Raw genomic sequence first — 24,414 nt, forward strand, 5'->3', positions numbered from 1 at the left:
GACATTTTATCAGGTGTTATATATTATCTCAAGTCAATCTAAGTAGGCAGATCTATAATACCCATTTTGTAGATGAAAAACCAACTCAGATTAGGTTATCTAAAGTCTCATGGCCAATAAATGTCCTGTGCCCAGGCCAAAATCCTGTTCTCTCCTCTGTGCTATACTGATCGTAAAGGAATCATGTTTCAATAATTAAAAAAGAGATAACAGTTCTTACATAATATATAGGTTTAATATTATTTTGAGATTTACTTAGTTGAATATTTCATAGTCACATAATTCACTGCTCTGTTGATGATTCTATTAATGATTTAAAAGTCGTTTGACTGTTAAATATAAATACACTGTCCCTAACTAGTGTTCCTGAAACAATTACGCTGTTCAGCTCCAGGTCTCAAGCCTCCTGGGCCCTGCTGGAGTGGTAGCAGCACACCAAGACAACACAGAACTATTCCTCGGAGAGGTAATAAACATTCAGACAATTACCATCAAATCTTCAAGACAAAATCAGCCCTAAGAACGTCCTGAGGGATTTTGTCCCGGACTCTTCAACTCCAAAGCAAGCTCCCCAGAGAAATGTCTTTCTTGACAACCTTCTACTGGGAGAAGCTTCCTACCTCTTTGGAGAAAAATGCCAGTCAGGAAGAGCAGGACCATCTGAGGGTCACAAGGGAAAAGAGTGGTGGACCCTGTCTGGGCCCAAGACAGTCAAGGCAGGGTTAGGTTCCAGGCTGGAGAGTTCCCCGTCAAGGGATCAGAGGCCAGGGGGTTGGTGTTCAGGAGGATAGGGGGACAGAAGGGATACCACAACAGGGCTCAGAGAGATCTCCTACTCCCCGACATGCTTTGCTCAGTTCCAAAGCAGTCAAAACTGGAAGAACGTAGCAGAAGAGGGTGCTGCCTTGGGCATTCTGTTGCCACCTTTCAGGTGAGGTCCAAATTCCTCCCCAAGGAGGGTGCAGACCTCAACCTTACTGTCAGCTCCACAGACCTAAATACATTTGAGATTGCCAAGGGACTGGCAGGGATGTTTTCCTTTGTTTTTGGTGATCTGGATAGATTTAGAGTTTCAAAATGTGTTCTCTGATCACTCAACCAATAAATATTTATCGAGTACCTTCTATATGGTAAGGCACCAGGAGAAGTGTTGAGGAATATAAGAAAAACAAATATGGTCCCTGACTCAAGGAGCTTAGAGACAACAGCAAACAAATAACCATCAACTCTTATTTTTTAGGTGACAAGTGAGCAATACCTAATATGTAAAATCTGAGTTGAGAATGCGGTTAGAATCAAAGCATTCAGAATAAAACTCATCACTACCTGCTCCTCATGCCTCAAAAAAAAAAAATCCAAAAGATTTTGAAAGATATGTATGTAAATTAGACTTATAGTATATTCCTTGCCAATCTTTGTACTCCCAAAACAATTCTAAAATTCACACAAAATGTGATTATCTGCAGAGGCAAGCTGTATATAACTTGCATACATCAAGGGTATAAAACTGCCTTGATCTACAACCTTCAAGTTCAAAAGTAAAATTATTTCTGCCTCCAGAAAGCAATGACGTTTCTAAGAGAAAAAAGTCTGCTTGCAAGTTTTATTTTTTTTTATTGTAATCATCAGATATATATTCCTAGGTATCCTACAACAATGCGAAACAAGGAGCTTATTGTCCTGCTTGTTTAAAAGCCTGATCAAAGGAATAAAAGAAAGTCTGAATGTTTCAGAGTTGGGAAAAAACTTCATTTCTTCTGACCCCGAGATATACAAGGAAACTGAACAGGTACTATTTCATTGAAAAAGTTTCCTCTTAAACGAACTGATTGTTAAATGGTATTTTGGCTAAACAAGCATACTTTCAAAATCTGTGAATGGCAATTGGCAGAATCTAACCTTATCCTTGTTAGCTCTGAAGGGACACTATTAACATTACTTACGTGGTATACATGCTCTATCTTAATGTTCCATTCATTTAAACATTTATCAGATGCACAAGGCTCCATGGTTTACCTGCAAGCTATGTATAAAAATACTGCTTTTTCAGTCAGCAAAATACTAAGATATTTACCACATATGAAAGAATTCCTACATGGCACTTGAGTATTGGTGGTGAGCGGGGGTCAGGCGTGTTATCCATAAATTACTGCAAAAAGATACGTTAGACCATTGAGTTCTTTTTCTAAAATACACACTGAGTGAAATAATTCCATCAATAGGATATTCTGAAATATGTGGACTCAAAGCTTGTAGAAAAATATGTAAATATTTTTTAAATGCTTCTAAAAGCACAAAGTCATTCAAAACAACAGAACTCATTCTATAAAAATGATTCTATCTTTTCATGAGATTACCACTTGGCTACATTAGGACATTTCTTACATGTCTGGTCTTCATTCTGACATATGCAGATGACACAGCATACCTGGGCCTATGTTAATATAGCTTCCTATAATATAATAAAAAGCTATGTTGTCTGACACTTTAACCGGGGGACTCCTGGATACTTTTGACGTAGTTCCCCAAAATCTTTAATTTAGATGACAGGGATCAATGAAAAAAAGCCAGAACTGGAACCATTCACTTTTACAGATCAAAAGGCTCTTAGAGGTCATCTTTACAAGTCTTTTAAGGAGAAAGGAAGACAATGGGTGATGGGTCCAGATCAGAGGCTAACTGTGTTTTCCTTTTCAGTGTGGTACATCTTTCCCAACACCCTCACCCAAGTTATCCAGCACCGAAAGTAAACTTTCTGATGAGTTTCTTTTGCTTTAAGGTAAGTTAATCTTATTTATTTCTGAAAAATTACTGCCTTGGTCCCACTTCCATAAGGAAGGAGTAGGTGATGTCAGTATTCATTAACATTTCAACACATTTTAAATAAACCACAAGCTGCTTATTTTCTCAACATATGCTTAATATAAAATTTTGCTTTCCATGCATGCAGTTTTTTTTTTTTTAATTAAAGAAAGTTTTTCACTTTGGGAATTCTCATTTGTGAATGATGGGTTTCCCTATCATTACCCTTACTTTGATGATGCTGTTATATGAGGTAATTCAAAAATATCTTTGGTTTGAGGTTATAGATTGGGAACCTGATACACACCCTGGATCTTAATAAGGACATGAAAAACTTTGGCATGTGAATTAATAATACTAATTCTAGTACTCCAAGTGGTATTTAACAGATGTTTTGCTGTGGGTTCTCCTTTATATCACTGGATTAATTATCTCTTTAAAGAGGCACACAGGAAAAGTCAAAAGAGAATTAGCATCTGGACCAGTCTTCCTGTAAGGTGAATGGCTAAATAACCAAGGACGAGAGAATTTTCTATGAAACAGACCCTTCCAGTAGGAAAGATATTGCAGATTTTATTCTCCCAAATAGTCAGATCCTTCTTCAAGTCTGACCAAAAACACCATTACCTTTAGTCTAATAACAACTAAGAATAAGAAAGGGCTTAGGGTTTTCTAAGATCTAAGTGAAACTTGAAATGAGTAATTTTCCGTTTGGTGGGTTTTGGATTCTGTTTGGTTTTGAAAGTATACAAAATATACTAAATTAGAATTTGTGTTTCAGAAAACATGGAATCTAATTTTCAAAGTTGCATGTCAGTGCTTCTCCACAGAGCTAGAGCGTCCCCATCATTGTAAACGACAGGTGTAACTGAGAAGTAACAAGTGGAGGGATGTGTTATGGTTACAGCGTTGGATGAGACCAGATTTCCAGGTGTTCCTGGGGAATACTCTTAAGTGCCAGGACAACCTAGGACCCCTCAACAGCTCAGTGGTGCCCTTGGGAAACCTAAAGCAGGTTAGAATACCATTCTGAACCTGGGCTGACCCCAGAGGGTCCATCAATCCCTGAAAAACTTTTGGAGGCCTCTTGACCTTCTGAGCTAGATGACTCTAAAACAACTCCAGCAAATCACATCTCAGTTCTCATTACAAGGGACAAAAGGGACATTTCTGACACTACTGAAAAATGTGTACATACCAAAGAATAGAACACTTATTACTACAGCAGCATATGAAACATCATAGAACAGTGGATAGTTTCAAGGACACCAGAAGCGGTACCTTTTAGATTCTTTATATTATTGTGGCTCCAGGTTGGAACAAAGAGACAGTGAGTTCTGAGCAGAAGCCCTTGAAAAATAATGTTGATCTGAAGGAGCAAGGGGTAGAAGGCTTATGCTTGCCTGTTAAGTAGCCAAACAAAGAAAAAATAAAAGCACATAAAATTTATATGTGTATGTGTATGTGTAATTTTTTTAAATTATGTAACTGAACACTTGAGAAAAAATATACATATGTCCCTGAAAGTATCATGATCCAATCGTGTGGGGTATTTTAATTTTACTGGTTTTACAAAGCCCCAAACTCTCTATAATGATAAATTTCTCCACCTTCCTTACAATCAATAATTAAGATTGGTTCATTACTTTGGATTCACATCTACTTTGTCTAATACACTTTTATTTCTCTGCACCCCTTTACTACCTAACCCCCCAAACAAAATCAGGTTGTGTTTAAGTATTTTAACTGCAAACCCACTAGATTCCAAATCTGACAAATATTTCAATTCATGAGACACCTATAGCACATTATCTATATTTGTACTTTATTTAAAAACAAATAACACACTCAGAGCCACCAAAAAAGGATATCTTAATTAGCTTATCCATACCCTGAATTTACAGAAGAAACTTCTTGCACCACAAAAATTAGCATTTGGATTAATTTACATTAATTGATATTACACCTAAATTTTAAAATACCTGAAGATCAAACAATCTGGCCCAGGGATCACCAGTTGGAGGGGTGAAGGGGTGTGGAGAAAAGGAGTTATTGATGAATCTGAACTGATGATGCCCTGAGGTCAGCTCTAGTAAACTGAAGTGGAGAAGACATAAAATAACCAGTAGATTACAGGATTTGTAATCCTTCTGGATTACAAAACCAGAAGTGGTTCCTCCTAAAAACAGGTATTAGATCATATAGTTGGGATAGGTATAGGGCATACGGATTGGAAAAAAGCTGTGTGGAGAAGGGGGTTGTATTTGTTTCTCACAAGAGGCAAACTTCAGCCAAACAATGAAAAGAAAGTACGGAGGGTGGTATGTGGTAGACTGAAGGCTTTCTGATTGCTGATAACACCAAATTTAGCAGCTCTCTACAAGTCAACTAAAATACCATTCTCTAAGACATTTTCAGAGAGGAGCTAACACACAACCAGGGAAAAATCATTCTACGTTAACAAGGCACTCACTGGTTCACAGCCTGTTAAAAACCCAGGCAGACATTACAGTTAATCTAAATTAAAATGAAGTTTCTAATTTGCATCCAAGGGATGATGGGCATGTGGTCCCAGTTAAATCAAATCTAAAGCTTGACTAGCAAAGATCCAGAAAATTCTTAAGCACCCTTAAGCACCACTTCAGGAATACTCCTAGAATAAATAAGTGGGATATAGAGATCTCTGTTTGGCTTTATATTCACTTTTTTTTTGGATTAAAAAAAAAAGATGCAATCTGTTTAATACTCTGTGAACCCGGCATCCCTTACAATGACACTGAGATCCAGTTGGATGATGGATATATAACCAATTAAAAAACTTTCAGTGGCAAAAGTAGAATGATTCAAATCATCTACCAAGGACCTGACCTGTCCTTTGTTTTTTAAACACAGATATGTTAGTTTTCTGGACCTTCTTCTAAAATGAACTGAAGGAATTGATACGTTTCAGAAAAATATACATACAATTTCTGTCAGCTACTACTTTTGTACAACCTGAATCCCAGTGTTAAACAAAATAATGCAATTATATAAATAACTAAACAACACAGTAACAGAGGCAACTTCTGAGTAAATAAAATTAATGATTACGTACTTAATAGCCTTGAAATAGCTTTCAAAGAATAAAGTAAGCTGAAGAAAATTATACTTAAGAGCTCTTTTCCCATGTAAATCAATAACAGTTTGGCTCTTGGCTGAAAGCATCACACAGACATATACTAACCAGAGACTATCTCCAACTCACTATCAACATTGATGATAAATTTTAAGCAGTTCTTTCAAAAGAAAATCAAAAGTAATTCTAAGCCTTTCAATCTGATTTGTGACATCTTTGTTCAATATAACTTAAATGACAAAGCCTGAGAAAAGCACCAACACAGATTTTTAAATTGCATCCATTATTTTAGATGTCATAAAGATTTGCTTGAGTCAAAATGGCAGCAATGACAAAGAGGTAGATATGAAAGATGCCATTTAAATACTATTCTTAGGTGGAATTTTAACTAGTTCAGGTGTTTAAAAATCATTAAAAATGATTTTCACTAGTTGAATCTTCATCACATAAGAATCATGACATGCTCTTGTGTAAAGGGGAAATATATGAAGTGCTAAAAAAGTGAGCCTTTAAAAATTACATTTACTTAGCCAACGTTAAAGAGATCCCATAATTTTGGTGAATCAATAATTTCTCCTACTACCTGAACTTGACTCACAATGAAAGAATAGCCATTTTCTTCTCTACTGAAATTTCTAGGAATTCACATTCAAAATTCTTGGAAAGTACTTATGGTGCTCAGAAGAGCACGAAGACAGCGCATGAAATGTCCCCTGAAGTCCTAGAAGTTGAACAGATACATTAAAAAGACATTGATGGTCACAAATCAGGACCTTCACAGATTGGCAAACACTCACACACACACACGCACACGCACACACTCTCTCTCCCTCTCTCCCACCCCTTCCCCCACAAAGAAACTCAATCCTCATCCTCACTGTAAGGCTGCACTTGTATTTTTTGTTTTAAAGGCACCTCTCTTTCTCTAGCTATTGCCTTCTTGATGATATCTGTTTCGTCAAAAATCCTGAATGTTCAATGGAAATAGTTCAGTACTGAGAATGGAATACTTTTCAATTCACATTTGAATAGCCAGGTTTTCTTACATTCAGATTTTAATAAACTAGAATGACAGTCTTTAAAACAAGCATGCTAGCCTATAATGAATATAGTATATACAGTAATTTAAACATTTAGAACTATATATTATACTGCAAAAGCAAACAGCACAACACTCATCATACTCATCATTACCTGCTGTGTACACTACCTCCAAAAATGAACATACAAAACAGTAAAATGCACCTATGGTTTTATATATATATATATATAGTCTATATATATTATATATATTCCTACAATATATATAATATATATTTATAAAATATACATACATTTTAGACATTTTCAAATAAATCTTCATCATTATCTCCAAAAGAAATTTATAGCAAGAATACTGAAGGAATGAAAGTCAGATAAACAAAAAATTTCTCACAAAGTTTGTTATCAGTGATGCAGCTCAATTTCCCCCCTTTTAGTCATAACTAAAATGATTATAAAAGCTAAATACTTTGCATAACTAATTATCTGTTTAATGGCAAAAATTGCTAAACTTGTTCAATAGAAAAATACTGAAGGTCATTATATCACTTATGTTAAATATCTGTCTATGGTTCAAGTAGCAAACGAGCTCCATATGACAGCTGAGTTTTGAGAAGGGTGCTGCAAGCTCCCAGAGATGTATCCATAGCATGTGAAGATAAGGCAGGGACCCACATCTCCTGCTGATTTCCATATTATTCCAATACATTTCATACAAAATATTTACAAATGAAGCACTATGACAGCATTTCAGTGACTGTTCAAATCTGGTGTTTGTTCATTTTGTCAATTTTCATTGAATTTTTGATAAGCTGAGGGAAAAATCAGACACATATATATGCTTCTATCTGGTTGGAAGACAGCTTTGGCTCATTTCTACACTGAGATCATAACAGTGCTAGTGGAGAAGAATCTCTGTTTCTGGGGACAATCTCCAAGAGCACAGCACTGGATTTCTAAGGAACTTTCAACAGTTCCATCATTTGCACTATAGTCTACATATCTCATGGTTGTTTTCTACTTACTAACAGAAAAATGCATTTCAACCATGCGGCATAAAACGCAGGTGAAGAGAGTGGTTTGGTTTTGAGAATTCCAGTGACAGGCACTGCAGACCTTGGAAAGTAATTAAAGCAATAATTGGTAGAACAATAGCCTGTAGTCATCCATCACAAATAGGCCAATTAAGAGCACCTGACTGGAATTTTCCAGTATCCTTCTACAAATGTTAGGTCAGCAACATCATTTATTTACTTTGTGAACAATCAAAAGAGGAATTCACCAAACACAATGTGGAATTCTATACCTGCATGGGAATATAAACATTTAACTGGTAGCTCATATCCAGGTCAAATCATTTGAATACACAAAGGAGTCCCTTGAGCCCACTGTGAACCAAAGCACAGATGAAATGACAAGGTAGCTGTGTCAAAATATTAAAGCATATCTGTATATCAATTAGGCAAATTTAACACAGGTCTTTAAAGAAAACTTGCCTGTATACTACAGAATTCCAGAGGCAGATAAGCAGAAATTTTGAAGAAAAACTGTCGATTAATATTGACACTATCGTGATAATACTTCTTCAGGGAGTAGATGTACATATTATCAGAAGTGACATTGTTATGCTAATGGAATACAAGGGCATAGGAATGTAGGAATTATATTAAAAGGTTAAAATATTTATGGATATGGACTTTTTTAAAGGCTGAGAGCCTATTAAAAATACATTTTGCTGAAAATTTGGGTATTAGTAACTTATATCTAATTTCCAGATTGGTCTCTGACATTTTGGGCAAATAAGAAGGAGTGTGAGGAGAGTTGAGACAGTTGTAGGGATGAGGTGTATATACTGGGTCCAGTGGGGTCATGGAAATCCCACGAGTTGACCATATGTGGGTCATAGGTAAGGTGCGCTCAGGGAACCCTGGTCCTTCAAGAATGGTTTTCCCCAGAAACAGTACTGATTCACTGCCTATTAAAACATGCTGTGTATTCCAGTTAGACACTGGAGGTGGGGTAGGGAGAGGGAAAGAAATAGAGAACCCTTTAGCCAATATTATACACCAAACTATTCCATCCAGATTTCCAAGAGGTTCTTCTCTTTGGAGATATTAATAAGGGAATTCCTGAGGCACAAAACATTTGCTTTATTTAGTACTTCTGCAAAAGCAGCTGCCTAAGGTTAACCATATCCTTTGGCCTATTAAAACATAATTATGAACTATTTTTGGTAGGTGTCAGATAATTTGAATATAAGAGACAAAGAGTAGAGATCATCTGAAGCATGGTTATGTGGGTTTTGATAAATAAGTACTTGCAAATAACTTCCAGCTTTTCAACCACTGAAAGTAAGATTTCATTGATAGGAAATAATCACTCTGGTACTATAAACATCACATGAATGAAATGAATTTTAAAATTAACAGAAATTATTATAAAGATATGACCTGCTTGCCATTAAAAATAAACAGAATCTTAAACCTGAATAAGTTAAATCCTTTAGTAAAAGCAGACTCTATCAACTATTCTTCATAATGGTGAGTGTTTTTGACAGCTAAACTTTAGAATGGTACCAAATCTATTTTCAAAAATGTAATACAATATAGAAATCTGCTTAAAAACTAAATATTTGTTTAGCATTTCTGAATAATAATATATTTAACATGTTATTGCATTTCTTTTTTTCCCTCTAATAGGTAAAATGTTTTGCCAGGTGCTTTATGAGAACAGTTGAAAGGAGAGCTAAATTAAAAACGCATCTTAACACTGCCTGGTCATTATGCACATAGGGGTTAGTACAGCATATATGATAAAGATTACTGTTTTGTCTACCTAATATGTTTAACAAGATTTCTCAGGGGAGAACTAGGTCTAAATTTCCATTCTTCCTCTACTCATTCCCAGCCATCAACCTTTTTAGTTATCCCTTATAATGTGCCCTATTTACTCAATAGGGGCAAGCTAAACCTATGTTCTTCGCTCAGGCCTGCCTAGCGAATTAGAACAACCTCAGAAATAAAAGCTCCTATTTTGGGAAAAATTTTAAAGTTTTCAGGCTCACAGATTCAGCTGAGCTTGCAGCAACCTGAACAAACCTTAGTTTTAGAAAACGAATTGCAAAACTATACTTTAACAAACGTTCTCTGTGCTCCTTCAGCAGAACAAAAGGGCTGGATGGGTTGACTCTTGCCCCGGTCTTCTGTATCTCTTTTGTGCAGTTGATTATTTATAAAGAGCTAGAAGGTGAAGATGATGCATTGTGTCATACAAAGACTTTAGCCAGTGCATCAGCCCCAGCACTGGCTATATAGCATTTGGATGGGTGGAAAGCTACATCATGGATTGATTCTTCAAACTTTTTCCGATGAGCTGTGAACTCTTGGATACACGTTTTACTTTCTAGGTTCCATAAACGTATTGAACAGTCATGACCTATATCAAAAGAAAAGAAATTAAGAGAAAAATTACATTAAATATAAAAATGGTAAGAATAAATAAATAATCCATAGTTGTACTTACTGCCAGACATTAAGTACAGGCCATTTGGATCAACTGCTAAACTTGTAACAGCTTCTAGGTGGGCTACCATCGAGTGGATCAGTTTGCCTTTGGAAAAAGAGATTGTTACTCTTTAGTAATAGTTTACCTTATCCTGAATACAAGCCAGCTACCTCGCTGTACTGGCTTCGCCAGTCACCCCTCTTTGTGTAGTCTCTACATCAATAGCTTTTCCAACTGCTAAAACAACACGTGTCTCCCTCCCTGCTCTGGCCATGATGGTGATGAGAAACAAAAGCTCAAATTTCGGATTATATTTTTGTCTTTCACAATATGGAAGTACAAAGTCATATTTGTACACAAATATTCCTTTAAGCCATGTTCATTAACTAAAACTCAGACATTATTCATCACTGACTTTGCATCCTTTAGCTACAGGCAAATTATCTGTGTTGTGGAAGCAGAAGAAAATACTGAGACAATGACAAAGTAACAGAGAGAAAACCTGGCCACAATTTTGGTGGAAACAGTATATAGAAAGAGATTAAAAATGTTAAGTTATTCATCACTTGTAGCTAAGCAAAGTTAGCAAAAGTCAACACATTTACAAAGCCAGTAGCAGATACTCAGGTAAATATGGCCGCTAATACAGTGAGTTGTTCTCCCAACCAGCTCTTCATGCATTTCCTTTAGACTAGTGAAATATAAGCTAATAAAAATTGGGAAAGCCTCCATACCTCAGTACAAATCAGTCAGGACCAAATAATCAGTATTATAATACAGAAAAAAATTAGTCCATGGAAAAACAAATAAAATAAATCAAATGACTCAGGGGTTTGCCATCTGCAACACTAAGGCTCTTCAAAAATCAAACAATTTTAAACAAAATATAACGATCATATGCATCTACTTCCAGCAAATTTCTACTTTTCCACAATATATTCAAAACAAGAGATCATTTTATTGGTATCTGAATGAATTTTTCATTGTGTTCCTAGTAATAACCTTGGCTCTAGGGCCAAAATATAACACCTATTTACTATTAAATAAACCAAGATGATTCTATATGCTATCGTTCTTAGCAGATTTAGCAGATGGAGTAAAAAGAAACTGATCTGGGAGAGGATTTGTGTTTCAGTGCCTATTTGCTGACTATAAAGCCACTGACAGACACCAAAATTACAGCTGGGATTTTTTTTTTTTTGCTTTAACAATAATCAATTTAAATAAGTTCTTACCTGTATTGTTATCGTAGAATTTGATATGCCTGTCTTCATGAGCAGTGATGCTGATGGGAAGAGTGGGATGACTGATGACTCTATTTATTTGGCAGGAAGAGTTGGCTGCTAAAAAGAAAAAATTAAAGAGCAATACAAATTTGTCAAAGCTACTATTTCTTCACACAAAAGAGAACTGAATATCACCTAAGAGATTGGAAAAGTAAATGATATGACTTTAACTTGTCTTTAGTTCATTTATTCTGCAATTGTGTTCATAATTGCGATGTTAGGAAATAAGAATTACCTGAGCAACACTCTACTGACAAATCTAGAGTACCTGGGAATTAGAATTTCCTTTTCCACCACCTGCTATCAATGGATGCCGCCTAGAGCTTAGCCCAGAGCCACTGACATTTCTCATTCTACAGTGTTCTATGATACTTTTGCTACTTTAATAAAATTCCATTACTTTATGTAGATAATTCCCAAATTTAAATCTCAGCTCATTCTAGATACAGAGCTCTTTATCACATGGTTATCATCTAAAGATAAACATGACAAAGAGAATTTTTAACTCTTTAATCTTCTCTTTCTCATAATAGAAATGGTCATTTGACAGTCTACCATGTTTGGAATCTGAAAATAGCATCTTAATAGTATTTTTTGCACACTATTTAATAGTGTTCAAAGAGATCTTAATTATACACACAATGAGACAGGCAGGCCACATGTCATTAGGCTCATAACACAGTGAATGAACCAAGGTCTAGAAAACATCTGTGACTTCCCCAAAATCATGGTAACAAAGCTAGTACCTATTCTAATTTCTATCTCTATCCCAACTAGATGACTCATGCAAATCAGGCAACTGCCAAAATTGCTACCTAAACTATCACAAGTTCTTCCTGACAGCCTTTTATGAAATGGAAATCAATTATTAAGAACTTAAGTTTAATTAGTGATTTTTGTTACAATACTTTTTACAAGAAAAAAGGGAAAATCTACACAAAGATAACACTAATTTAAGATATGTCAAAGTTAAAAAGTAATTATTATATCATGGTCTTGGGAGAAGAAGGGATGTCCTTATAAAGTACATTATTGGGACAACTGGCAAATTTGAGTGTAAACAATAACAGCATGTGTCATTGTCAAATTTCCTGATTTTGATAATGTAATGTGCTGTCAGAGAATGTCCTTATTCTTAGGAATTACATTCTAAAGGATCTAGGGGTATAGGTAATATAATGTCTCTTAAATGGCTCAGAATTTTAAATTATACACATACACAGAGAATGATAAAGTAAATGTGACAAATATGGCAAAATGTTAAAAACTGGTGAATCTGGGTGAAGGTTAACCAAGAATTCTTGTACTGTTTTTGAAACTTTTCTTTAAATTTAAAATTATTTCAAAAATAAAGAGTTCCTAAAATTTTTTAAATCTTAGAATAGGTATCATGACGTTACACTCATAATAGAAAATATCGTGATGCATAGCTAAAAATAGCTCCAATATTAGTCTACTCTATTAGATTTTCATGTGGTACCTAGAAATATGACATTTTAAAAGCTGAAGGTAGTCTTTTTCCAATGCTAATGGCAGGTGGCCACCCAGCCTGTTATCTAAGTGCACAACAAAAAGTCACTTGACCATGTGGAGTAAGCTCTGGGTCAGTTATATTCATTTTAAATGGTCTTAAACAAAGAGTTTAGATTAAAAATTCAGCCTATGGATATTTTTTCCTCCAGAGATAACACACCACTGACCAATATCTGCTGTAAGGTTTAGCAGGAGAATAACAACAAAATACAAATACTTTAAGTAAAGTATCCGATATATTTTGGGAGAGAAGTTTCTGAGAATAGCTTCAATTACTTTGAAATCTAGAAAAGAAGCATGATAGAAATCAGACAAAAGAAAGATCTTATTTAGTAATACTTTTTAAGGAAATTTCTCCAGGTGATGGTAAATCAGACAAGTAAAAGTAAGCAAAATACAAAGAACACTAGAAATAAACTGTAGGTCTACTAGCCATCATTCTAACAATGAGTCTAAAAGAATCCTCCAAATATTTATATTCAGCTTATGACCTAAAAATAGTTTACCTTTCCAATGGGTTCACAAGTACCCAATTGCCTGCTTCAACTACCTTTGACTTAATCATAGTCAAATCACCACTGCCATCAATAAGAAGAAAGGTGATTTATTCTGATTCTAACAACAAACATCTTTCATCCTTTTAAACTATACAAAATTCACTTTTACCTTAAAACATGTTTGGTCTGAACTTTAATTTAAAAAAACACCTGCTAAATTCCAGAATACAATAACATAGTCAAATATAAACAGCTGAGGGAGTCACAGTAAAAAGAAATAAATGTGCTTTATATAACTCTAAAGTAATCAAACTGATAACTTAGGAAATGTCAGGACATATTATTATAACTCGAAATAGTTATCAATAATTCCAACAATGCTGCCTTTGCTCAAAACATTCTCGCATTCTTCTTTAGAAAATGCTTCTAGTATCAGGCAAAAAGTCATATGACTTTACAGTTATACATCGTGAGGGAGAAATGGAATTGCCTAGTTTAGCTTATCCATCTCACTCACTGAATTGAGACCTTATTAATTTGTAGCAGTCATTAAAATCAACATTTACATTGAGGACGTTCAAAGAATTGACCATACTCTCTGAAGGTAATTTGAAAAATGTTCATATCCTTCTTAATTTCATATTGGCTTTTTATTTTATTACAGTAGCTTTAGGTCATATATCTAAGCATGATTTTTTTTTTTTTTTTTTTTTCTTTTTGCGGTATGTGGGCCTCTCACTGTTGTGGCCTCCCCCGTTGCGGAGCACAGGCTCCGGATGCGCAGGCCCAGCGGCCATGGCTCACAGGCCCAGCCGCTCCGCGGCATATGGGATCCTCCCAGACCGGGGCACGAACCCGTATCCCCTGCATCGGCAGGCGGACTCTTAACCACTGCGCCACCAGGGAGGCCCTCTAAGCATGATTTTAAATTTACTAAGACAGGGCGAAGTCAAGAGGGCATACTAGGAGGACGTGGAATTTGCATCTCCTCACAACTAGGGCACCTACCAGGCACTGGTGGGGGACCATGGACACCTAAGGGGATGGGAGGACCCCCCAGTGACCTGGTAGGATGTGGGGCTTTGGGGGGAGTGAAGGGGGAGAAGTGGAGACAGGACGGGACTGGACCCCCGAGGGATGGATGGGGGAGGGGAAGGGATCCCATGCCGAAGGGAGAAATTGGGGAACCATTGGGAGGGCAGAGGATCTATACAGATTGCCAACAAACACATGAAAAGATGCTCAACATCACTAATCATTAGAGAAATGCAAGTCAAAACTACAATGAGGTATCACCTCACACTGGTCAGAACGGCCATCATCAAAAAATCTACAAACAATAAATGCTGGAGAGGGTGTGGAGACAAGGGAACCCTCTTGCACTGTTGGTGGGAATGTAAATCGATAGAGCCACTATGGAGAACAGTAGGGAGGTTCCTTAAAAAACTAAAAATAGAACTACCATATGACCCAGCAATCCCACTACTGGGCATATACCCTGAGAAAACCATAATTCAAAAAGTGTCAGGTAGGGCTTCCCTGGTGGCGCAGTGGTTGAGAGTCCGCCTGCCGATGCAGGGGACGTGGGTTCGTGCCCCGGTCCGGGAGGATCCCACATGCCGCGGAGCGGCTGGTCCCGTGAGCCATGGCCGCTGAGCCTGCGCGTCCGGAGCCTGTGCCCCGCAACGGGAGAGGCCACAACAGTGAGAGGCCCGCGTACCGCAAAAAAAAAAAAAAAAAAAAAAAAAAAGTGTCAGGAACCACAATGTTTACTGCAGCTCTATTTACAAAAGCCAGGACATGGAAGCAACCTAAGTGTCCATCGACAAGTGAATGGAAAAAGAAGATGTGGCACATATATACAATGGAATATTACTCAGCCATAAAAAGAAACAAAATTGAGTTATTTGTAGTGAGGTGGATGGACCTAGAGTCTGTCATATAGAGTGAAGTAAGTCAGAAAGAGAAAAACAAATACTGTATGCTAACACATATATATGGATTCTTAAAAAAAACTGGTCATGAAGAACCTAGGGGCAGGACAGGAATAAAGACGCAGACCTACAACAGAATGGACCTGAGGACACAGGGAGGGGGAAGGGTAAGCTGGGATGAAGTGAGAGAGTGGCATGGACATATATACACTACCAAACATAAAATAGATAGCTAGTGGGAAGCAGCCGCATAGCACAGGGAGATCAGTTCGGTGCTTTGTGACCACCTGCGGGGGGGATAGGGAAGGTGGGAGGGAGACACAAGAGGGAGGGGATATGGGGATGTATGTATACATATAGCTGATTCACTTTTTGATACAGCAGAATCTAACACACCATTGTAAAGCAATTATACCCTAATAAAGATGTTAAAAAAATAAAACAATTAAAAATACAAAAGAGAAGTTCATAGTCACTGAAAAAAAAACAACTTTATACTGTTAATATTCCTCTGGGCTCAGCCCATAACACTATTTCCTGTTGCCATGACATCAGTGGTCACCATTACAATCCCCAGGATTCTGTGAAGGTGCGCGCGCGCGCGCGCGCGCGCGCGCGAGAGAGAGAGAGAGAGAGAGAGAGAGAGAGAGAAAGCCAGAGAGGACAGTAGTTTTTCTTTCTTATTTCCCTTCTTTTTCCACTTCTTTCCTTCTTTTATCTCAAAGAAACACCAAAAGAAAAGTGCAAGCCAAACAGGCAAGGGAGGCAGGGGAAATCTTTGCCTTTTCTCCATATGTTGGCTCCTAAGGATGCACCAGGCTCCTTGAAGATGTGCCCTGAGTCAAGCTATCTGGACGGAACACTCTTGGTTGCCTAAGCAGAACACCTGCTTCCCTGCTTCCTCCTTCATAACACAACCCAACTTGGTAAATGGAATAAATGTAGCCAGAGGGTTCAAAGGAAGCTGGTCCATCCCCAGCTCCTGGGGAGGATCCCAATTCCAAGTCTATGCCAAGGATGTTTTTTTGTGTGTGTGTGTGTGTGTGTATGTGTGTGTGTAGTGTCCCCCTTGCTGGTGATTGCTTCAGGACCGCAGGCTTGAGCCCATCATCACAGGGCTCTCTCCAGTTGATTGTGACTATTCAAGGGTGGGCTGTGTCCCAAGATGTATCAAGCAGACAGGAAGGAAAAACTTGAATCGTATGTTTTTCAGGGTGAGGTCGCCTCTCTTGTTGGAAATGAACAAGGGAGCAGGTTGTTCCAGGTATGCTGGCAGCCATGTTGTGACCACAGGGCAAGTTAGTCTGAGGAAAAAGCCAGCACACAAAGGAGGAAGGCAGCCAGATGAATCAGAGAAATGGAGCTGGAGCTCTGACTGTCTTGTGCCTAGAGGTCAGTGCTTTGCGATGACCTAGAGGGGTGGGACAGGGAGGATGGGAGGGAGGCTCAAGAGGGAAGGGATATGAGGACACATGTATGCATATGGCTAATTCACTTTGTTGTGCAACAGAAACTAACACGGTATTGTGAAGCAATTATACTCCAATAAAGACCTATTAAAAAAAAAGTATTTAGACATTAAAAAAAATAAAAAATAAAAAAATAAAATAAGCTACAAGGATATATCGTACAACATGAGGAATACAGCCAATATTTTATAATAACTATAAATGGAGTATAACCTTTAAAAATTGTGAATGACAATACTGTACACCTATAACATATAATATTGTACAGCAACTATTCTTTCAAAAAGTAAAATTATGAGAAATGAACAACAGATTTATTTTATACAGGCCTATCTCATTTTATTGTGCTTTGCAGATATTGTGTTGTTTTACAAATTGAAGGTCTGTGGCAACCCTGTATTTAGCAAGTCTATTGGTTCCATTTTTTCAATAGAATTTGTTCACTTCGTGTCTATGTCAGAGTTTGGTAATTCTCGCAACATTTCAAACTTTTTCATTATTAATATTTGTTATGGTGATCTGTGGTCCCTGATCTTTGATATTACTAATGTATTTGTTTTGGGGTGCCATGAACTGCACCCATATAAGATGGTGAACTTGATAAATGTTGTGTGTATTCTGACTGCTCCACCGACCAGCTGTAACCCCATCTCTCTCCTCCTTGGGCCTTCCTAGTCTCTGAGGCACAACAATATTGAAATTAGGCCAATCAGTAACCCTACAATGACCAAGTGCTCAAATGAAAGGAAGAGTTGCACACTTCTCACTTTAAATTAAAAGCCAGGAATGGTTAAGCTTAGCGAGGAAGGCATGTGGAAAGGATAAGCCAAAAGCTAGGCCTCTTGCTCCAGTTAGCCAAAAGTTGTGAATGCAGAGGAAAAGTTCTTGAAGGAAATTGAAAGTGCTATTCCAGTGAACACATGAATGATAAGAAAGCAAAACAGTATGGAGAAAGTCTTAGTGGGCTGGATAGAAAATCAAACCAGCCACAACATTCCCTTAAGCCAAAGCCTAATCCAGAGCAAGGTCCTAACTCTCTTCAATTCTATGAAGGCTGAGAGAGGTTAGGAAGCTGCAGAAGAAAAGTCTGAAGCTAGCAGAGGTTGGTTCATGAGATTTAAGGAAAGAAGTACTGTCTCTGTAACATCAAAGTGCAAAGTGAAGCAGCAAGTGCTGATATAGAAGCTGTAGCAAGTTACTTAGAAGATCTAGCTAAGATAATGAATAAAGGTGGCTGCACTAAACAACAGATTTTCAATGTAGATGAAACAGCCTTCTATTGGAAGAAGATGCCACCTAGGACTTTCATAGCTAGAGGGAAGTCATGCCTGGCTTCGAAGCCTCAAAGAACAGGCTGACTCTCTTGTTAGGTGCTAACGCAGCTGGTGACTCGAAGGTGAAGCCAATGTTCATTTACCATTCTGAAGATCCTATGGCCCTTAAGAATTATGCTAAATCTACTCTGCCTGTGCTTTATAAAGGGAAAAACAAAGCCTGGATGACAGCATATCTGTTTACTACATGGTTTACTGAATATTATAAGCCCACTCTTGAGAGCTGCTGCTCAGAAAAAGATTCCTTTCAAAATATTACTGTTCACTGACAATGCACCTGGTCACCCAAGAGCTCTAATGAAGATGTACAGTGAGATTCATGTTTTTTTCATGCCTGCTAACACAACCTCCATTCCACAGCCCATGGATCAAGGAGTAATTTTGACTTTCAAGTCTTATTATTTAAGAAATACATTTCGTAAGGCTACAGCTGCCATAGCTAGTGATTTCTCTGATGGATCTGGGCAAAGCCAACTGAAAACCTCCTGGAAAGGATTTACCATTCCAGATGCCATTAAGAACATTTGTGATTCATGGGAAGAGGTCAAAATGTCAACATGAACAGGAGTTTGGAATAGGTTAGTTCCAACCCTCATGGATGACTTTGAGGGGTTCAAGACTTCAGTGAAGGAAGTAACTTCAGGTGTGGTGGAAATAGCACGAGAACTAGAATTAGAAGTGGAGCCTGAAGACATGACTGAATTGCTGTAATCTCATGATAAAACTTGAATAGATGAGGAGTTGCTTCTTATGAATGAGCAAAGAAAGTGGTTTCTTGAGATAGAATCTACTCCTGGTGAGGCTGCTGTGAAGACTGCTGAAATGACAACAAAGGATTACATAATTACAAAAATCTTGTTGATCAAACAGCGGTGGGGTTTGAGAGGATTGATTCCCATTTCAAGAGAAGTTCTACTGTGGGTAGAATGCTATCAAACATCAACGCATGCTACAGAGAAGTAGTTCATGAAAGGAAGAGTCAGTTGATGCGGCAAACTTCACTGCTGTCTTATTTTAAGAAATTACCACAGTCACCCAACCTTCAGCAACCACCCGCTGATCAGTCAGCAGCCATCAACATCATGGCGAGACCCTCCCCCAGCAAAAAGATCATGACTCACTGAAGGCTCAGATGGTGGTTAGCATTTTTCAGCAATAAAGTACTTTTAAATTAAGATATGTACACACTTAACAGTCTGTAGTATAGTGTAAACATTACTCTTATATGCACTGGGAAGGCAAAAACGTCATGTGACTCACTCTGTTGCAATATTTGCTTTATTTCAAAGGTCTGAAACTGAACCCACAAAAACTCCAAGATATGCCTGTATTCAGAATAAATATTATTGCCTTCAAATAGAATTGAAAACTAAGCATTTGGTATAAAATTAAACTTGACTTCTCTTTAGAATAGCTCAAATGCTACTTCAAACAGTACAGTTATACATGTGAATAAACTTAACCTAAAGACTTAAAATCAACTGTAAATCATTATATCCTTCTAATAACTGTATTATATGATTTTGAGGCAGAACACTTTATAATGACAAGTGTTTTTCATAGTTGACTCTAGTAGTTATAATTCTGATAACGTTTAAAAAATTGATCCAAACACAGACTACTTAAAATTGGTATACATACTTGAATCTAGGTTGGATTCTAAAGTGAGAATGCGTTGTTGTGTTTCCATGTTAAAGATGCTTGTGTATCCTTTGCTGAATGATGCTACCATATGGCTCGGGTCACTGCTCACTAGATCCACAGAGGCAGGGATTCCCAATTCTAAGAGTCAGAACATATTAGAAGAGAATGGCAGTTAGAGGGTCTACTTCACAATGTGCTTAGAATATAGCAAAACAAACGGTGGTATAAGAAGTAAATAAGGCTCAACATTAGAATAAGAATTAGCTCATAGTCATTCAGTGCAGATTGTTTCTTCCGTTACTCTTAGTCCTAGTCTATTTTATCATCCTTACTTGTTTACCACACCTTCTACCAGTCACTCACAGCTACTGTATTCATTGAATCCAAGCCTTTATTTAGAAATAAATGGAATACATATGGACTACAAGTTTTTCTGCTTCCACCTCAAATCAACCTGGGGTTTAGAGGGGCATCACAGAAATTCTTCATTTTAAAAGCCCATCTCTTAATAGGAATTCTAACTCTCTAAAAGTATGGAATTTAAGAAGTAAAAACTCAAATTGTTATTTATTGGTAGAGTTACGCAAATATCAAATGCAGGCAACTCATCAAAACCTAGGCACAAGTTATGGCAGCTCAAGAATAAAGAAGGTATTTTTATTTATCATCTAGAATAGGGTAAAACTTGGAACTTATTTAACAACATAAAAAAATAATTCTATGTATATGTGAATATAATCTGATTTTTAAAATCTGGTTCAAAATCTAAGTAAGCTAACAGTTCAAAAATGTGTATCTTCCAGAAGGTACATTAACGGCCAATGAGCACACAAAAAAGGTGCTCAGAATAATTAGCCACCAAGGAAATACAAATTAAAATCACAATGAAATACTGCTACACACCCACCAAAATGGCTAAAATTAAATACATCCTCAATACCAAATGTTTGTAATTAAGGATACAGAGCAACTGGAATTCTCACACATTGCAGTCAGTGGTGTAACATGGAACAACTACTTTCAAAGAAAGTTTGGCAATTTCACATAAAGTTAAAACACACAATTCTAATTCTAAAGCCCAGAAATTCTATTTCCAGGTCTTTACCTGCCTGTGATTTAAAAAAAAAAAAAAAAAAGTTCACAGCAGCTTTGTTCATAATAGGAAAAAATGGAAACAACCCAAATGTTCATGAAGAGGTAAATGATAAACAGTGGTTTAAGGAAATACTTACTACTAAACAATAAAAATAAATTATTAACGCTTATTACCACATGGATGAATCACAAGAACACTACATTGAGAGGTAAACGTCAGACACAAAAAGAGCACTCATTGTATGATTTCATTTATGTGAAGTTTAAGAATAGACAAAACTAATTGATAATGAAAGAAATCACAACAGTGGGTACCGCTGGTTAGGAGTGGGGAAGGGGGATGACTGGGAAGAACACAAAGAAACCTTAGGGCAGTGAAGGAAATGTTCCATCTTGATAGGTGCAAGAGTTTTATGTATTTGTCAAACTCATGAAAATGTACCCTTAATATCTGTTTTTTACTGTATAGAAATTATATCTCAATTTTTAAAAATTCAAAAAAGGCATGCTATTTCACCAAACAGTATGCTTTTTAAACTTATACATACTAAGTTGGAAATTCAAGCAAATATATTTTTACTGCTTAAAAACAACCTTCAAATTAAATTTAAACAGTAAGAGTTTGTAGAATCATTTATTTATTTGTTTTTTTTTAGAATAATTTTATAAAACACTGAGTAAAATCAGGGAAAAAAGTATGTACCTTGATTATCATTAAATACACTCAGGGCTGGAGCAGCCTCGGTTGTATTCCATAAACGGAGAGTGCCATCTGCTGAACAGGACAACAAACGCTGGTGTGCTGCGCTGTAAGCCAAACCCCAGACTGCATCGGTGTGGCCTAGGAGAGGGCCTCTTAAAACAGAAGGATCTATAAGAACAGCAGGAATGCAGGGAAAAAAGCACAAATCATAAAGGTACTTAGATTCCAAAGGAAAGTAAAATATACAAAACAAAAAGTATAAAATACACCTCCTAGTTTCTTTTTTTCTTCTGAAATGTGGCAAAAACAGGCTTGGAAACATGCAAATGTAGGGTTTAAAATGTCTAAATTAAAATTTTAAAGTACATATATTTCTCCTTAAAAAATTACATATTTCCTTCTCCCTCCCTTTTTTCTTTCCACTTGTCTTGATTTTTTTAAAAAGCATGTTAACATAAACCATTTGAATTTAATCTACTTTCAGAGAAACCACAACTCACATTCCCCGAGGAAGTGAACAGAGACCCCTTCCCTCCTCTGATGTCCTTCAGCACTTTGGATACACTCTTCAGGCCATTTGTGCTATGAATGGCAGTCATTCTTGGGAGCAAGAAGCCTCTGTCATCCCTAATGGACGTGAACTGAGACCTACAGGAATCCCTAAATGCTCAAACAGCAAGATGTGACACATGAATGATGTGCATATGGGGGAGGGGCAAGGAGAAGGCAGGGGAGGGGGTTTGCTTAGCACTGTTTCCTGATAAAAGCCAACTTGGAAATTTTACTTGTTAACCCTCACAATGAGTCTATGAAGTGGTACTTTCAAGATGGCTCACAGATGTTAGATTTAAAATGCCAGTGGTGTTATCTGTCCTATATCCTCTCTTAGTCATACCATAAAATATTTATTGAAGATATACTATGTAGTAGGCACTATGCTAGATGCAGCGGCCATGCAGATGATCAAGACACAGTACCATCCTTGTCTTCAAAAGACAATGTGGTAAGTACAATAATAGTGACAGATATCTGTTACCATGGAGACTGACTGGGATGAATGAAAGCTTCTTGGAGAGAATGACACCTAGAGTACAGATGTTGGCCAGTCAAAGGACAGAGGGAAGGCATTCCTGGCAAAGGAGGCAGCTCCTACAAAATCACAGAAGGAAAAATAGCATGCTATGTGAGGAAATTTGTAAGAAAGTCAGTATTACTGGACTGTGAAATTTGAGGCAAGAAGTGGAAGAGATGAGAGTGGCTAGTTTATGGTGGGATTTCTATGACATATTAAAGAAATTATCCTAAAAGCAATAGGGAACCACTGAAGGGTTTCCCAGGAGAAGCAGGGTGAAGTAAGTATTTAATAAGGTAACTTTGATTATAGTGTAGAAGACAGATTGGAAAGAATCAAGATGAAGGCAAGGGGACTGTTTAGAAGACTGGGAGAGTGAAGATGAAGACCCAAACGAGGACAGTGATAAAAGGGCCAGAGCAGGAGTAAATTCAAGAAATATTTAGGGGGAGATAATTAATAAGGTATAGATAGTAAAATGGTACAAGGAATCAAGGATAACTCTTAGGTTTCTCGTTTCGATAATTCTGGTAGTGCCACCAACTGATAAAGAATACATGGAAAGGGAATTCCCTGGCAGTCCAGTGGTTAGGACTCGGCATTCTCACCTCGATCCCTGGTCGGGGAATTAAGATCCCGCAAGCCACGTGATGCCACCCCTGCCCTCCCAAAATATATATATATGGAAGAAGAAACAATGCTTGTAGGGATTTATGTACAATGAGACAGTCACTTTGAGATGTTCTGTAGGTAGTCTGCAGCCTAAAGAAGAGATTTATGAGTCAATAGCATATAAAACCACAAAGTGGATTCAATCTACCAAAGAAGATGTGTGCAATGCAAAGAATGAGTTAGGGTCTGGCCTCGACAAATGTTAATATTTAAGGTGAGAAAAATAAAAGGAGTTTATGATGGACAGGGAATAGAAACTGTCATAGAGTTAAGTGTCAAAAAAGCCTATAGTGAACAGATTTCAAAAAGGACGGAGTGGTCCACAGTTTCAGATAGCCAGTATACCCAGTAAAATAAGGACTGTAAAATACCCCTTGGATCAGCCAAATTAGGTAGATACTGATATCTTGTTATATTTAAGTGGAACAGCCAGAAGGTAGAATGCAGAGGGATCATGCACAGGGAAAGGACATGAAATTAGTAACTAGTAATTGTGTTTCCTAGACAATATCACCAAAGAGACACAGGAATGAAAGAAATGAAGGAAAGAGAGACTAAACAAAAGCCAGAGAGTCAGAAAAGGCTTCTCCTTGCCCAGGATGGGAGACACCTGAATTTACTTACATGCTGAGGGGATGGAAAGAGAACAAAGAGGGTAAAGCTTCAGATGAGGGCAAGAGAGAGCAGAAGAGAAAGAGTCAGCCAGAAACAGA

The 24,414-nt window shown here is 37.2% G+C and overlaps 1 protein-coding gene across 1 annotated transcript in view; it reads right to left on the bottom strand.

Moving 5' to 3' along the window:
• Positions 1 to 4,603: 4,603 nt before the first annotated feature.
• The window catches only part of STRN (striatin), a 110,536-nt gene continuing 90,725 nt past the window's right edge, over positions 4,604 to 24,414 (bottom strand). Inside the window, exons 14-18 of the mRNA XM_060117708.1 lie at positions 21,958 to 22,125; positions 20,157 to 20,297; positions 11,698 to 11,805; positions 10,481 to 10,567; positions 4,604 to 10,393 (exon numbers count right to left, since the gene is read on the bottom strand). Coding sequence (XP_059973691.1) covers positions 10,224 to 10,393; positions 10,481 to 10,567; positions 11,698 to 11,805; positions 20,157 to 20,297; positions 21,958 to 22,125 — 674 coding nt within the window. The 3' untranslated portion in view covers positions 4,604 to 10,223. The remainder of the gene's footprint in view (positions 10,394 to 10,480; positions 10,568 to 11,697; positions 11,806 to 20,156; positions 20,298 to 21,957; positions 22,126 to 24,414) is intronic.

The sequence above is a fragment of the Mesoplodon densirostris genome, chromosome 14 (assembly GCF_025265405.1).
Source record: "Mesoplodon densirostris isolate mMesDen1 chromosome 14, mMesDen1 primary haplotype, whole genome shotgun sequence".
Taxonomy (NCBI): domain Eukaryota; kingdom Metazoa; phylum Chordata; class Mammalia; order Artiodactyla; family Ziphiidae; genus Mesoplodon; species Mesoplodon densirostris.